The sequence below is a fragment of the Harpia harpyja genome, chromosome 18 (assembly GCF_026419915.1).
Source record: "Harpia harpyja isolate bHarHar1 chromosome 18, bHarHar1 primary haplotype, whole genome shotgun sequence".
Lineage (NCBI taxonomy): Eukaryota > Metazoa > Chordata > Aves > Accipitriformes > Accipitridae > Harpia > Harpia harpyja.
In genome coordinates this window covers 745,779-759,609 of record NC_068957.1, presented here as the reverse complement: position 1 = coordinate 759,609, position 13,831 = coordinate 745,779, and the positions used below count along the sequence as shown (strand labels likewise).

Here is a 13,831-nt window from a genome sequence, read left to right as displayed (position 1 = left end):
CACAGATGCCGCAGCCCGGGCTGAGTGGTGACAAATCCTGGCGGGTGCAGCTGGGGAGCGTCCTGGGAAGCTTTGTTACGTGCAGACACAGCTCCCTCCCCGAGCCTTCCTGGCAGGTAGGAAGCAGGCTGAAGGCCGGAGCGAAACGGTCTTGCACGCTTTTATTGGGATCGAGCGCAAAGGAACAAACTGGGTGCCCAAAGGCCGATGCTGCCGCGCAGGAGCTGGAGATGCTCGCGTGCAGCAGCGAGAGCTGGGCTGAGGGGGGCTGGGGTAGGTGCCCCCAGCCGGGGACCAGCCTGTGTGTTTGTTACAGGCTGCCCCACGCTCCCGTGTGGATGCCTTCCCTTGCCGGCCCCTGCCTCGGCTCCTGCCTGCCCAGGGAAGGCTCTGCGGGACCCTGGCTGGGCTGCAGCTCCCCTGCCCCTTCCCGGGGGGGGGTGCTCAGTGCTTTGGGGGATCTGGCAGGGACTGTCCTGCTGGGTGACAGCCTCACCTTGCTGAGCCCGTCTGCCTGTGGGGCAGCAGGGTGGTCGCTCCAGCCCCTCTCGTAGCCCCCCCCCGGACCAGGCTTGGTGGCAAGCTGTGGGCAGCCCTTGGGGCTCCCCTCGAGCCGAGGGAGGGGGCTCACGGTGCCCTTGCTGGGCTGCTCTCAGCTCGGCCAAACCTCTCCCCCCCCCCCCAACCCAAACTTCCCAGCAAACCTTTCCCTGCCTGCCCTGGCTGTGCGAGGAAGACGCTGGAGGAAGGCAGCGCAGGCGTCCTCCCTGCCGGCGAGGAGCTGGGCTCGGTGGGACCTCTGCCCTCTCGCACACGGCTGCTCAGCGCCGGGTTTGCTCCGTCCCTGCCTGCCACGGATCTCCCTGTCCTCGCGGGCTCCGGCACGCTCAGCCCAGCCTCGGTAGGCGAGGGCTCCGGGAGAAGCTCTTAAAGCTGTGGATAAAGTGAGGCAAACCCCGGAGAGGCAATCCAGGCCTGCGGCATCTCGGCAGAGACCGCGGTGCCCCAGGGTGCCTGGAGCACCCGTGTTGGGGCAGCGGTGCAAAATGTCCTGGGGGCAGCAAATGGGGCAGCCTCGGGGGACCGAGGGCTGAGCTGCCTGCAGCCACGCAGCACCTGCCTGCGGCGCAGGAGTCCCGCTGCCGGGCTTCACCTGCTTCTCCCGCCTGCAGCCGTCCCCTCCAGTCCGGACCCGCTGCCAGGGCCCGAGCGGGAAGCGGCTGTGGGCTGTGCCAGCAGGCAGGGTGGGCTCAGGAGGACTCTGCCAGGGAGAGATCCCGCAGCTGCCCCTCGGGACCCCCCAGCTCGGCCTCATCCCGGCTGCTGTCTAGGGTCTCCGATCCCTCGAAGCAGCCCGAGTCCCGGGGAATGTCCCCCTTGGGCTCCGAGGGCGAAGGCTGGGCTTCGGAGCTGTCGCCTTCCTCCGGCTCACTCGCTGCTGGGAGAGACGGGACGTGGCGTTAGCAGGCAGCGAGGCCGCTGCTGGGGCTGCCCGGTGCAGGGGCCGTGGGGTGTCTCCCACTCCCTCCCCCCGGCTCTTACTGTCGTAATCCAGGAGGAGCTCGGCGGCCGTGAGCAGCTTGGCACGGTGCTGGGGGTCTGTGATGTTCAGCTCGTTGAGGTGGGTCTCCCGCAGCTCCTTGAAGTCCTCCAGGGTCTGGTAGCCGTTCAGCAGCAGGGTGGAGGTGTGCTCCTGGGGCGGGAGGGCGGCGGGCAGCGCGGCAGAGGGATGAGCGGACCGCGGCATGGCTCACCCCAGCTTTCTCCGCCTGGCCCTCGGGGCTAGCCGTGTGGCTCCCGCCTTGGCGCAGGTCCACGGCGGCCACTCGCCCAAGAGTCATCCGGAAAAGCCCCGTGTGTCCCCTCTGCCCCCCCCACCGCGGTGCTCGGGCGTGAGGCGGAGGGACCCACGGGGATGGGGGATAGGGAAGGGCTGCTGGGGAGCAGAGGGGAGGGTGGTCCTGCTGCTGGCACCCCGGGCTTGTGCTGGGTGCCGCTGTCCCCCCAGGGGCCCCTGTCCCTTACCTGCAGGTTGATGCGCTCCAGCAGCTCATGGAGGGTCTTGGGCTTGAGCCGCTTGCTCTTGCTGGGGCCCCGGCTCTTGCGGGCAGGGGCCGTCTCCTCGGGGATGACGTCCACGTAGATGAACTTGAAGGAGCCCACCCTGTTGTTGAGGAGCCCGGTCCAGGTGCCCACGGGCGGCTTCTCGATGATGCCGATGATGTCCCCTTTCTGGGCCAAGGGAGATGGGGGTGGAGGTGGGCGCAGGCTGCCTTCGGGGGGGGGGGTCCCCAGCCACCCTCCCTCCCCAGGGCCCACACCATGGTCCTGCCCTTCACCCCAGCTCTCCCCAGCCCCGGGCTGGCCGTGGTGTGGCTCACCCGCAGCTTCAGCGAGTCCTTGTCGTAAGGGCTGGGTGTGAAGTCGGTGTGGACGCGGGCCCGGCCGCAGAAGGGGCCGCTGTAGGCTGGACCGCTCTCCTCCAGCCGCAGGCTGTCCCGGTTGCTGCTCCCGGGGCTGGAAACGTCGCTGCCTGTGGAGGGGAGGGAGATCAGGATGCGGCCAGCTGCGGGGCAAGGGGCCGGTGTCCTGCCGGGACCAGGCTCACCGCTGGACAGCTGGCGGCTGACGGAGGGGTGCCCGTCTTCCTCCATCTCCAGGTAAGACAGGGGCACCTTTTCGTGGCTTGGCTCCTCGGTGCTGCCAGCCGGGGACAGGGGGCACAGGGACCCCTCCTCCTCCACGTCTCCCTGCTGAGAGGACCAGGATCAGGCCAAGGGAGGGGGAGCTGCCCCCCGCCTGCCCAGGCCCCCCCACTCACCTTCCCCTCGGCTAGTGCTTTCACGGCCATCCTGCCCATCTTGCGGTTCATGGTGCGGGAGATGACGGCCCGCCACTTCTTGCTCAGCTTCATCCCGCTGCTCCGTGCAGCATCATCGGGGACGGAGCTGCTGGACTCATCCTCTGGGATCTGGCAGAGGGATGGAGAGTGAAGGCAGAGCCCCCCCGCCCCTGGGCAAACCTCAGCTGGGTCACACAGGGCTGCGAGACTCCTTGGGGAGCGAGACCCCAAATCCTGCCAGGGCTGGAACGCCTGGGGCTGCCCCATGGCGTGTGGGCCACCAGTAGAACCAGGAGTTTGGGGAAACAGGCTCTGAAAAGGGCTGTGCCTGTCGGGAAGGTGGTCCTGGGGGAACAGGACATGTCAGGGGTGCTGCCACTCCACGGGGGGCCGGGCACTCACGTTCTCCTCCAGGTTGAACTCCTTCTCGCTCGGCACAGGGGAGCTGACTTTGGACTTGGCGAAGTCCTTGAAGCTGCTGGAGCGCTGGAGGGAGAGCTGGGGGAGACAGAAAGGTGTGGGGGTTCTCCCTGTGCCCCCGGTCCCAGCTTCCACCCTCCCCTCCGGCTGCCGGGCTGCTCTGCAAGCCAGAGCAGCCCCGGGGCGATGCCGGTGCTTGACGAGTTTTTTTGGTTGTCACAGCCTCGCCCTTCCTGCCCCAACCCCACAAGAGCCACTGTGTGTTGTGAACCCCCCCCGGGACCTGGGGTGCAGAGACCCAGCATCGCTCTCGGTGCACGGACGTCGCCTTGGCACAGCGTCCCCGGGGCAGGGGCCACCCAGCACGGTGCCACTCGCTGCTGCGGACCGAGCAGTGCCGAGACCCCCGGCTCCAGCACCCGCTGCGGGTGCTCCGGCACTGATCCTGGCACCGCCAAGCTGGGAGCAGCCCAGGACCGCGCCGTGCTGCTGTCGTGGCACGCAGGCTGGGCGCTTGCTGGGAAAACGCAGGGGCTCTGCAACACAGCCGCTCTGCTCAGCACCCAAACGTGAGCATCCTGCACCGGCCCAGCCCCTGAGCCAGGGATTTTGGCAATGAGAGCAGAGTGGGACCTGCCTTATGCTCAGTCCTGCTCCTGTGGTGGCTGTGCCGTGGGTCGTTCCCTCCCTTCCCTGCAAGCATCTGACAGCTAAAGGCTGTTTTCAGCAGCTGAGAGCACGTGTGCTGCCATGCCCGGGCTGCTACCCTCACGTTCAGCTCCAGGCCTGAAAGTTGCCCACGTTTTCTGCCTGTGAGCATCATCCCACAGCCCAGAGAGCACCTCCCCTGCCGGCATCGCCAGCAAGCTCAGTCCCGCCTTTGTGCCAAAGCCATCGAAGCGGGTTTTGGATCTCAGTCCTGATGCAACCCTCCATCACTGCCTCTTCCAGTCTTCCCTGAGCCCCCCTGCCTGCCTCCCTGGCTCTCCTTCCCTCCTCTCCCTCTCCTCAGGTGCCTGTCCCATGTGGGAAGGAGTTCCAAATGGCCAGGAGCACCCTCGGTCCTGGCCAGCCGGGATCCCTGCACGGCCACGCGGTCCCAGGTCTCCCTCATCCCCGTATGCCCCGCACCAGCGCTACCGTGGGAGCCGGCTTGCGTGCTGGGGCTGGGCGAGCTCAGCTCCCGGCTGCCAGCGCCCTCGCAGCACACGCCATGGCGCTCGGTCTTGCCTCGACCGCAAATGCAGCAATTTCCTTTTTTGAGTTGTCCTGCCTGCCCCGGGCTCCTGCTTGCACCAGAGGTGGCCGAGGCCCTATCCAGCCCCTGCGCAGCCTGGCCCTGCTCAGGCACGGCCCCGTGCCTTTCCCTCCTCCTCCTCCTCCTTTTTATCCACCTGACTGAGCATCCTTTTTTACTTGTTTTTGCCATTTTCTTATAGAGGGCCGGCTTGGATGAGGGAGACCCGGCTCCATCCCCAGTGTGGCTTTACTTAGCAGGACCAGCTCAGCTGGTGCATCCGTGCAGAGGAGATGCTGGTGATTTGCTCTGCTCCAGCCCCAGCACCCTTGAACCCACCAGGCCCGGCCGGATTGAACCCCTCGGATCTCCCCCTGCACCCTTCAGACGAAACAACTTTACGCCCTGGGCCCCCCCTGCAGCTGGGAAAGCTGCGGCATCGGCCGCTGCCCCAGGGCCGGGGGTGCGAGCGCAGCTGTGGAAAGCCGGCCGGCGGGAGCCCATGGAACGGGGCAGCCGGGCCCGCCCTGGGGAGAACAGCACGGAGAGGGAAGTGAGAGCGGTGGCTGTGGCTGAGCAAGGGCAGGGGATGCCCGCCGGGGCACGCCAGGCTCGCTGGGCCACCCCCGGCACAGGGAGGGGGGGCTTCACCCAGATTTCCCCCTGGGGAGATTCCCGGCATGGAGGAGCTGCCGTGGCGCGAGGCTCTGCCGGGATATCTGCCCGCCGTGGGCAGGACCACGGCACCAGGCGCCGTCCCCCTGCTCCGAGGCCGAATCCAGCCCGCCAGGGCCTGGCGAGAGCTGAAGAACCTGCTGGTGCGAGACCCGGCGGGGGGGACCGAGGGGCCGGTCGTGGCCCCCACCGCTGGCTCCAGCCCTCCAGGCGGGGCGGCACGTGGCCCCGCCGTGCCGGGGGGGGCCCTCTCGAGAGCCGGCGGTGCTGGCAGCCGGTGCCGCCGGCGGCTCCCAACGCTCGGTGCGGTGCTGCCGGAGGAAGCGGCCAACGCACGTGACAAGAGCTGCAGCCTCGCGCTGCCTCGACCGCAGACACCTCGCCGCGCGGGCCGGGCTGCGAGCTGCGCGCCCGGCACCACAGCCGTGGCCCCCCCGTCCCCGGCAGGAAACGGCAGGCGGCCGCCCACGCCGTGGGGAGCCCGCGGGGAGGGGGAGCCGCTGTCCCCCCACCAGAGCCCCCACGGGTCCCACCGGCACCCTGGCTCGCATCCATGCTGACGCCGGGGGTCCGCGCATCCCCGCCGCCCATCCCGCCGGGGTGGGAGCAAGGCGCGGGACGAGGCCGAGGCCACGCACCGGCGAGGCCGCGGTGGCCGGCGGCGGCAGGGACCGACTGCCGGCGGTGCAGCCCCCAGGCCCCGCGGAGCTCTGCCCCATGGCTGCCCCAGCCCCCCCCCCCCCCCCCGGCACCAGTGCTGCCTGCTCAGCATCCCCCGGGCTGATGCTGGACGTGCAGGGACACCGGCGGGTGCCGCGGGCAGCCGGGCACCGCCGGCGCTCACCTTCTTGTGTCCCGGCTCCTTCTCACCGGCGTTGGAGGGCTTGCGGCGCAGCATGGTGCTGGGGCCCGGCGGCGGCAAGGGTGTAGCGTTGGGGCAAGCGCCTGGCACGGCACGTACCGAAGCACCGGCACCGAGGCCGGGAAGCGCACAGGAAGCCGGCGGTCACATGAGAGGTGCTTGCAGCGGCGCGGATCAGGGCGGCTGGCGGGTGCGCAGGCTGGGGCAGGAGGAAGGAAACCCTCCACGAAGCTGCCGCCCTGCCCAGGGCCCCCCCCCGGGGTGGGGGATGCCTGCCTGCACCCTGCCAACCCATGGCGATGCTGCCGCCCTTCGGTGATGCTGCTGGGGGGCACCGCGTTCCCCACACCCCGCCGCCATGCCAAGGATGAAGTCCCCAACCCCTCCACCGTGCCCACGCCTTCTCCCTGCCGGCACACGATGCCCAAGCCCGCTGGGCGACGCTTGGTCTGGGATGTCCCCTGCCGCCGCAGGTCCTCCTGGCTGGGCATCGAGCCCAGGTGGGACGCGCACATTGGCACCCTGCCGCTGGCACCCGCAGGGCAGCGGGGACGGCCCCGGTCAGGCCGGTGCCCCCGCACCCTCTTGCTCCGGTTCCCCCATCTCTGCTCCCAGGAATTAAAATCTGCCCTGAATCCGCCACCTCTACGCCGGTGCTGACTTGGCCGCCCCAGGGCAGGGCAGATGGCACAAGCTGGGCGACACGTGTGGGGCCGGGGGCCACGTGGGGCCGGACCCCAGCCCCACACCAGCCAGCGAGGCATCGGCCAGGCTGGCGGCACACCGGGCTGCCGCGGCAGGGCACAGCAGCGCGCAGGCACCCGCCGGCGTTGCTCGTGTTTAATCACAAATGAGCAAATGGAAAACAAAAAAAAAGGAAGCGAGCGGCGGGGAGAAGAAACGGCCGCGGCGGGGAGGGGGCTGGCGCGGGGTCAGGCCTGCAGCCCGGTGAGCAGCGCGGAGAGGAGGGAGGCGAGGGCCAGCGTGCCCAGGGTGGCGGTGGCAGTGGCGGCACTGCCCAGCGGGAAGGGCTCGGTGTTCCTCTGCAGCCAGCGGTACTCCTCCTCCAGCCGCTGCCGCTGCAGCTCTGGCCCCACGCGCGCCCGGATGGTCTCGTAGTAGGCGTTCAGGTACCGGATCTGCAGCCAGGCACCGCGGGGGGCTGCGGCGGGGGCTGCCCCCGCCACCTGCCCCCCGATGGCCCCCCCCATCCGGCTACCCCACACCCAGATCACTGGCCCCGTCCGCAGACCCCGTTGCCCCTCTCCATCCACGCATCCATCCCTGCCCCGGCCCCGTTTACCCGCCCTGACCTCACGCCACAGTCCCGGATTCCCGCTACGCCCGCTCCCTCAGCCCCCTTCGCTCTCCCCGTACCCCAGCCCCACGTCCCAGCTCTGCCCCGAGCACCCCGTACCTGCTCCGGTGACAGGAGGCTGAGGTCGATGAGGTTGCGGTCGTAGGGCACCAGGGACACCACCTCGAAGGTCAGGAAGGGCTTCTCCCCGGTGTGGTGCTGCCGCAGAGACGTGGCGTTGGGTGCCCCCAGCCCCGCCGGGGGGGGTGTGTGTGTGCCCCCACCCCTGCCTTGATGCAGCCCCCCCGGCGCTGTGCCGCCCTCACCAGCCCAGCCCCATTGCGCTACCTTGGTCTGCGCCTCCACCACGAGGGCGACATCCTCGATGCGGATCCCAAACTCGCCGTCCCGGTAGTACCCAGGCTCTGGGGGCCGGGGAAGGTGCCCGGTGAGTCCTGAGCCCCAGCAACTCCCCCAGCCCATCCCACCCCAGAGGGGCAGGATCTGGCCCCTGAGCGGGGCCGAGAGTTGAATGCTTCATCCCCTGGCTGGGCTCCACGCCTCAGGGACATCCCCGAGAGCCCGAGGCACCAGTTGGAGCCGTGGGCGCGCGTACCGATGGAGGTGAACATGCCGGCCGTCAGGGGCACGTTGTTGGCCTGGAAGCCCACAGGCCCTGCAAGGGACACGGAGTGGGTTACGGCTCCTGGGGACGGCGCGTGCCAAAGGGACACCCCAACAAGGACCGAGGTGTCACCCCAGCAAGGACCGAGGTGTCACCCCAGCAAGGACTACGGGACCACATCAGCAAGGACCACAGGGCCACCCTGGCAAGGACTGCAGCACCCTGCAAGTAGGGGACACCTGCCCACAGCAAGAGGCTCAGCTGGGCTATCAGAAGCCCCAGATGAGCCTCTGTCCTTGTCCCTGTCCCCTGGAGCTCAGCCCATGTCCCCAGCGCTGGTGCCGGTGCCGCAACACCTACACTCATGGACCGAGAGGAAGTTGCCGATGCCGTGGCCGGTCCCGTGGCCGTAGTTGAGTCCCACGTTCCAGAGCGCCCGGCGGGCGAAGGACTCCACCACTCGCCCTGGGGAATGAAGAGGTGGGATGGGGGCCAGCGAGCCGACGAGGGCCCCCCCCTGCCCTCCTCCGCCCCATGCCCGAGGGCACCTGGGCAAGGCTGGGCTGCCCGACGCCTGGCTCAGCACCCACCTGCTGTGTTGGGTGGGAAGATGAGGCGGGACAGGTCGATGTTGCCCATCAGCACGCGGGTGTAGGCTTCCTACAAGTGGCATGGCGGGGGGGGCTGAGCGTGGTGGTGCCCAGATGCCTCCTCCTGCGCATCCAGCCCTGGCTGGGACCTTGGTGCTGAGTGCCGCAGGGGGATGCTGGGCGCCGCAGGGGAGTGCTGGCTGGCGTGGGAGAGGCTGGTACCTTCTGGAGTGGGGTCGGCACACCCCAGTGCATCGTCCGCGTGATGTCTGTCGTCCCGTCCCTGCAAAGGGGGGGACGTGAACTGGGACGATGCAGCCCCAGCGCTGGATTTGGGGCCCCCTGCCACCACCCAGCGCTGGGGGGATGGAGAGGGGATGGGGGTCTGCGCAGTGGTGGTGGGGGGGTCTGCGCTAAGGGCTACGCACAGATATTGCCCTCCAGTGTCTGAAAGGTACATCTCATCCACAGACAGCTTCCTGCTGCTCCTGTTGGAGGGGCTGCGAGGGGAAGGGGTGTCAGAGCCCGCTCCCAGCCTCCAGCTGCCCACTCCCTGCTGCCAGCCCTGGCTCCCCCAGTCCTGACCAGGGCCGAGCCATACCTGTAGTGGGCCAGTGCCGCGTTGAGCCCGCTGGCGGAGATGGACTGGAAGCTGGGCCCACGGTTGTGCTCCTGGGCCCTGGAAGGCAGCAGGGAGGGAGATGCTGGGGGTCCCCAGCTGCCCTAAGCCGGGAAGGGGGGGGGGGGGCCGTGGTGGCAGCACTGACTGGCGGAGCATGTCGATGTGCTGTGCCCCCGAAAACTCGTCCACCTGCCCCTGCGGGACCATCTTCTCCAGCCACAGCAGGTACTGGATGACAGCCACTGCGTCCCGAACCTGGGGGGGGGCCCAGTGGCATCAGCACCCCGCTTCTGCCAGCTGAACCCCACTTCTGCTCGGGTCTGCAGGGACGGGGACAGCCCTTACGTGAGCGGCTCGCAGCAGCTCCTGCTCCTTGGCGTTTTTCACAGCCTTGGCCAGCATGACGGGGGAGTAGCTGTCCTCCAGCAGCTTCTCCTGGGAGGGCAGGCTGGGGGTGGCACGGCCGGGGACGGCCACCCACCCCCTCGTGCCCCGGGGACGGCTGCGGCACATCCCGCACCCCCACATCTCGGTGGCACGGGGCCGTCCCCGAGCCCGGCAGGACCCACGTCGCCCACGGCCGGGCTCAGCGGCGCGGGTGCCAGCGCCGGCACTTGTCGGTGTCCCACCTGGGGGATGACGCCGTAGAGGCCGTAGGTGGTGTACTCGGTGCCCAGCCAGACGGTGACGTTGCCCTGGGCGTAGCGGCGGAGGTGGGCACGTGCCTGCCCGTACTCCTGCAGCTCCACGCACAGCGGCCCCGGGCAGCCTGCCCGCAGGGACTGCCGTGCCGCCGCCGACAGCCGCGTCTCATCCACGAACAGGCTGGGGAAGGATGCGGGCTGGGGTGGGCGCAGCCGTGGCGTTGGCCTGCCGCCTTTGGTCCCCACCGAGCCCGGCCACGCGGGGCACGCCGGTGGAGAGGAGGGGGCTGGGGGCTGGCTGGGGGGCTCAGGGGGGATGCTGGGCTGGGAACGGGGGTCGGCCTCAGGCTGTGCTGGAAGGGAGAGTGCTGCACCCCAGGGTGGGCTGCGAGGTGGGGGGGGGGCTGGACCTGGGAATGATATGGGGCTTGGAAGGGACACACGATGGGGCTGGGCACTGCAGGATGTGGTGGGCTCTGGGGAGGGTCCCATGGGTGCTGGCCCTGGAAGGGAAGGGGGGTGGGTGCTGAGCCCCGTCCATGCCCCATGCCCACAGGGAGATGCTGCCCACCTTATGCTGGAGTTGGTCAGCAGGGTGTAGGAGTAGAAGACGGGGTTGTAGGGAATGTCGTTTCCGCGGAGGTTGAAGAGCCCTGCCAGGAATGAGACCTCCGAGCCTGCGCCCACCGTCTGCCCTCCCGCCCCAGGGCTCGGAGCCCATGGCACCCTCCACAGAATCCACCACGGTGCCCATCACGGCACCACGGCTACTCACAGGCTGTCTCCTCCAGCCCTGACAGCAGCACGGCCGTGGGGTGTCGAACATGCTGCTCCATCTGCTGCCGGATCCCGGCCACCTTCTCCTGCCAGCTGCTCCCTGGAAGGAGAGTGAGCGGCCGGCTCAGCCCAGGGATCACCACGGCCCCCGGGCTGGGGGCTGCCACGGGCGAGCATCCGCCCGGCACCCTCGGGGAAGATGGCAGTCATACCCGTGAACGCTGCTGGGAGGCTGTAGATCTCGCTGGAGGCTGGAGGGGGTCTCCGGTCACCCCACACTTGATCTACAAGGTTGGTCTCGATGGGGAGCAGGGTCCTGCCAGAGCCGTGCAGAGCCTGGCTGTAGCTGTTCCAGGTGTCTGAGGGAGGGGAAACAGCCTGCGGTTGGGGGCACCTGGTAAATCCACACCCGGGAGCTGCCCTCGCATCAAGCAGGGTCACCCCATGTGACGACCAACCCTACCGATGGAGAAGAGGAAGGGGTCCAAGCTGATGCTCCCCCCCACAGGAACTGCCTCCAGGATCCACAGCCCGATGGACTTGATCCAGGCTGCAGGAGAGAGCTGGGTGGCACCGTGAGGATGAACTGCATCCTAGCCCACGCTGAGGCCGTGGTGGGGACTGGGGGGGTCCTGGGGGCAGGGGAACGCAGCAGCCCCCCAGCTTCCCCCCACTGACTTGTCCTCTGCAGCTCCCAGTTGCAGTCCAGCTGCCGCTCCGCCTGGATCCAGTAGCGGCTGTCGGTCCACAGGGCAGCCTTGTCCCACGTCACCACTACGGTGCCTGGGACAGGAGTGGGGGCTCAGGCATCACTTCTCCCCCCGCTCCAGGCAGTCCGGCAGGGACCCCCAGGGATCCCCGGCCTGACCTGCTGTGCGGAGCAGGACCATGCCCTGCCCTGAGGAGCCTCAAGGATGAGGACCAGCAGGCAGACGGGTGCTGGACGCCCCCCAGCAGGGACCCCAGGGTGGCAAGGATGCTCTCACCTGCAGAGCCAGTGAAGCCGGTCAGCCAGCCCAGCCGGGAATCCCGCTCGGCGATGTACTCGCTCTGGAGCCGGGGACGGAGCCGTGAGAGGTGGCCGTGGGTGCCGGCTGGGGAGCCAGTCCCCAGGGACACAGGCAGGCTGCTGCCTTACCATGTGGGCATCCGTGGAGGGCACGATGTAGGCATGGACGCTGTGGGCTCGCATGGTGCCCCGCAGAGCGGCGAGCCGCGCCGTCGTGTTGATGGCCGTAGGCGGCAGGTACTGGTGGCACAAGGGGACATGTGGTGGGGAGGGCACCAGCTGCAGTGGTGGGGCTGGGGGGGATGATTCCATGGGGGGTGTCCCAGGAACAGGGAGGGCTGGGCACGGCGGGGCTCACCGGTGGGTCTGCGGTGCAGTTCCGAATGTCGGTCTTGGTGGAGGCAGCCTGCGGCGGCCGGTCCATGGCACAGCCTGTGGGCACGGGGACGCTCTGGAGCCTGAGGCTGCAGCCCGGGGTCCCGCTGGCCCCTTGCTCCAGCCCAGAGCCAGCACCAGGCAGCTGTGACCCATTTCCCCAGTCCCAAACACCAAGCCAGACCAGCTTTGGACTTTTTTCAAAAAACAGTGTTTCTAGCCCCAGGACTGGTGGGTGAAAACCAACAGCATCACCCGGCTCAAGAGGAAGTAAACGCTCCCGGGCGCGGCCAACACCCATGGCACGCGTGGAGACGGCCCCGGCGGTGCGGTGGGATAGGCGCAAGGTGCAACCGGTGCCCACCGTGCCCGGGAGGTGTGGAGGGGGTTGGCAGGAGCCAGTCCTGAGCATCCCTGGCGCTGGGGCTGCTGGAGGACATGGCCAGCAGCCAGGGATGTGCCCAGGCGTGACCTGGCCTCTCCCCAGTGCTGCTCTGCGTCTGGTGCCACCACCGGCACCGCCTTTCCCGGAGCTCTCCATCACTGTCACTGCTGCAGTCTGCGGGCAGGGACCTGGTTCTTTATCTCAGGCCAAAGGCACCAGGCTCAGGTCCGTGGCGCAATGGGTCACCCTTATCATGGTGTGGCCTTGGGTACCTGGTCTCCTTGACCCCAGCAGCTGCTCCTTACCCATCACCTCCCCAGAGCTCGTCCCTGGGGTCAGGCAGGCAGGATGAGCCCCTCTCCACAGCCTGGCCCCCTGCCCAGCGGGGCTGGATCAGCAGCACATCCCTGGCTTCCTAAGGGCAAACCCACCCTTCCTGCACCCAAAGTTGTGGTTTGGAGGGCTGCAAAACACCCCTACTTCCTCCACGCTGGGACCTGCCTGGTTCCCGGGAGGGGTGTCCCAGGAGGTGTCGTCCCCTGGCAAGCCCACCCCACCTCCCAGCCCCTCCGACATACCGTGGAGCAGGAGCACCCAGGCTGCGATCCACCGGGGTGGGTGCATGGCTGCCCTGGGGGTGCCCAGCAGGACGGGGAGCCGAGGGGACCTTTCCACAGTGCTTTGGGGACAGGTCCCTCCTCCTGTGCCTTTGCCCCAGGGGTGGAGGGATGCTGGATGGCAGGGCCAAGGCCCGGAGCAGATACGGGTGGGGGGGTGTTGTCCTATGCACTGAAAGCGATTCCTGCTGCTAAATAAAAGCAAACAGCAAAATCAGCACAAAGTCCAAAGATCCTCCCAGAGCAGAGGTGGGGTTGTGCCAGCTCAGCCTGGCACGTGCCAGCTGCCCAGGGTTCAAAGCAGGCGAGGAGCTCTGCTCTGCTCCCTTGTGTCCCTGGGGAAACCTCTATCCCCTGGAGCCACGGAGACCTGACATGGGGGTCCCGGGGTGAGGGCACCCCGGGGGGGCCATGCTGCCGGGGCCAGCCGACTCCCGGAGCCAGCCCTCCTCCTCCACCAGGACACGGAGCGGTGCAGAGCATCCCCCCGGGCACGGCTGGTCCCCACCCCAGCGCCCAGTGACACCCCCGAGGCTGGAGCTGGCAGAGGCCGGGGTGGGGGTACTCCACAGCAATTGCTAAATATCACAGCTGTCACGGGGAGGCAAAAATGCCCTTCCTCCCTGTAGGGCCCTAACTGCATGAGCAGGGCTGGGAGCTGGCCAGTGGGGCAGCCAGAGCACTGATGAAACACGCGCCCCAGTTTTTGGCTCCTGCGGATGGCTGTGTGCCGGTAACACACAATTTTGCATCCCCTGGCCACGGCTGGGTCCCTGTTTTTTTTTTACACGGCTGTTCTTCCACTGTGGCTCTAGTAACAGGGTCAGCAGTCTGGCACCGGCAGGCTTTTTATG

At 68.5% G+C, this 13,831-nt stretch overlaps 2 protein-coding genes across 4 annotated transcripts; both read right to left on the bottom strand.

Moving 5' to 3' along the window:
* Nucleotides 1-443: 443 nt before the first annotated feature.
* Nucleotides 444-6,382, bottom strand: SASH3 (SAM and SH3 domain containing 3). 2 transcript variants are annotated; one of them, XM_052813546.1, is made up of 8 exons: nt 6,019-6,382; nt 3,245-3,340; nt 2,822-2,971; nt 2,609-2,753; nt 2,382-2,533; nt 2,026-2,232; nt 1,543-1,693; nt 444-1,438 (listed from the first exon to the last, which is right to left on the bottom strand). In XM_052813546.1, exons 1-8 carry the CDS (start codon nt 6,070-6,072, stop codon nt 1,251-1,253), a joined length of 1,143 nt encoding a protein of 380 aa, XP_052669506.1. In that variant the 5' UTR covers nt 6,073-6,382; the 3' UTR covers nt 444-1,250. The 2 variants fall into 2 exon arrangements, with proteins under 2 accessions (XP_052669506.1, XP_052669507.1); XM_052813547.1 differs by having other exon boundaries at nt 2,609-2,750.
* A 480-nt stretch (nt 6,383-6,862) lies between these two features.
* On the bottom strand, nt 6,863-13,101 carry XPNPEP2 (X-prolyl aminopeptidase 2). Of its 2 annotated transcripts, XM_052813543.1 has the most exons (21): nt 12,939-13,100; nt 11,959-12,032; nt 11,730-11,840; nt 11,578-11,641; nt 11,270-11,374; nt 11,055-11,141; nt 10,804-10,950; nt 10,590-10,691; nt 10,386-10,467; nt 9,800-9,995; nt 9,516-9,605; nt 9,316-9,425; nt 9,150-9,227; nt 8,977-9,048; nt 8,771-8,831; nt 8,549-8,618; nt 8,319-8,423; nt 7,950-8,009; nt 7,682-7,758; nt 7,454-7,552; nt 6,863-7,175 (listed from the first exon to the last, which is right to left on the bottom strand). In XM_052813543.1, the coding sequence occupies exons 1-21, from the start codon at nt 12,982-12,984 to the stop codon at nt 6,969-6,971; spliced, it is 2,043 nt and encodes a 680-aa protein (XP_052669503.1). In that variant the 5' UTR covers nt 12,985-13,100; the 3' UTR covers nt 6,863-6,968. The 2 variants fall into 2 exon arrangements, with proteins under 2 accessions (XP_052669503.1, XP_052669502.1); XM_052813542.1 differs by having other exon boundaries at nt 7,454-7,758; nt 12,939-13,101.
* Nucleotides 13,102-13,831: the final 730 nt, after the last annotated feature.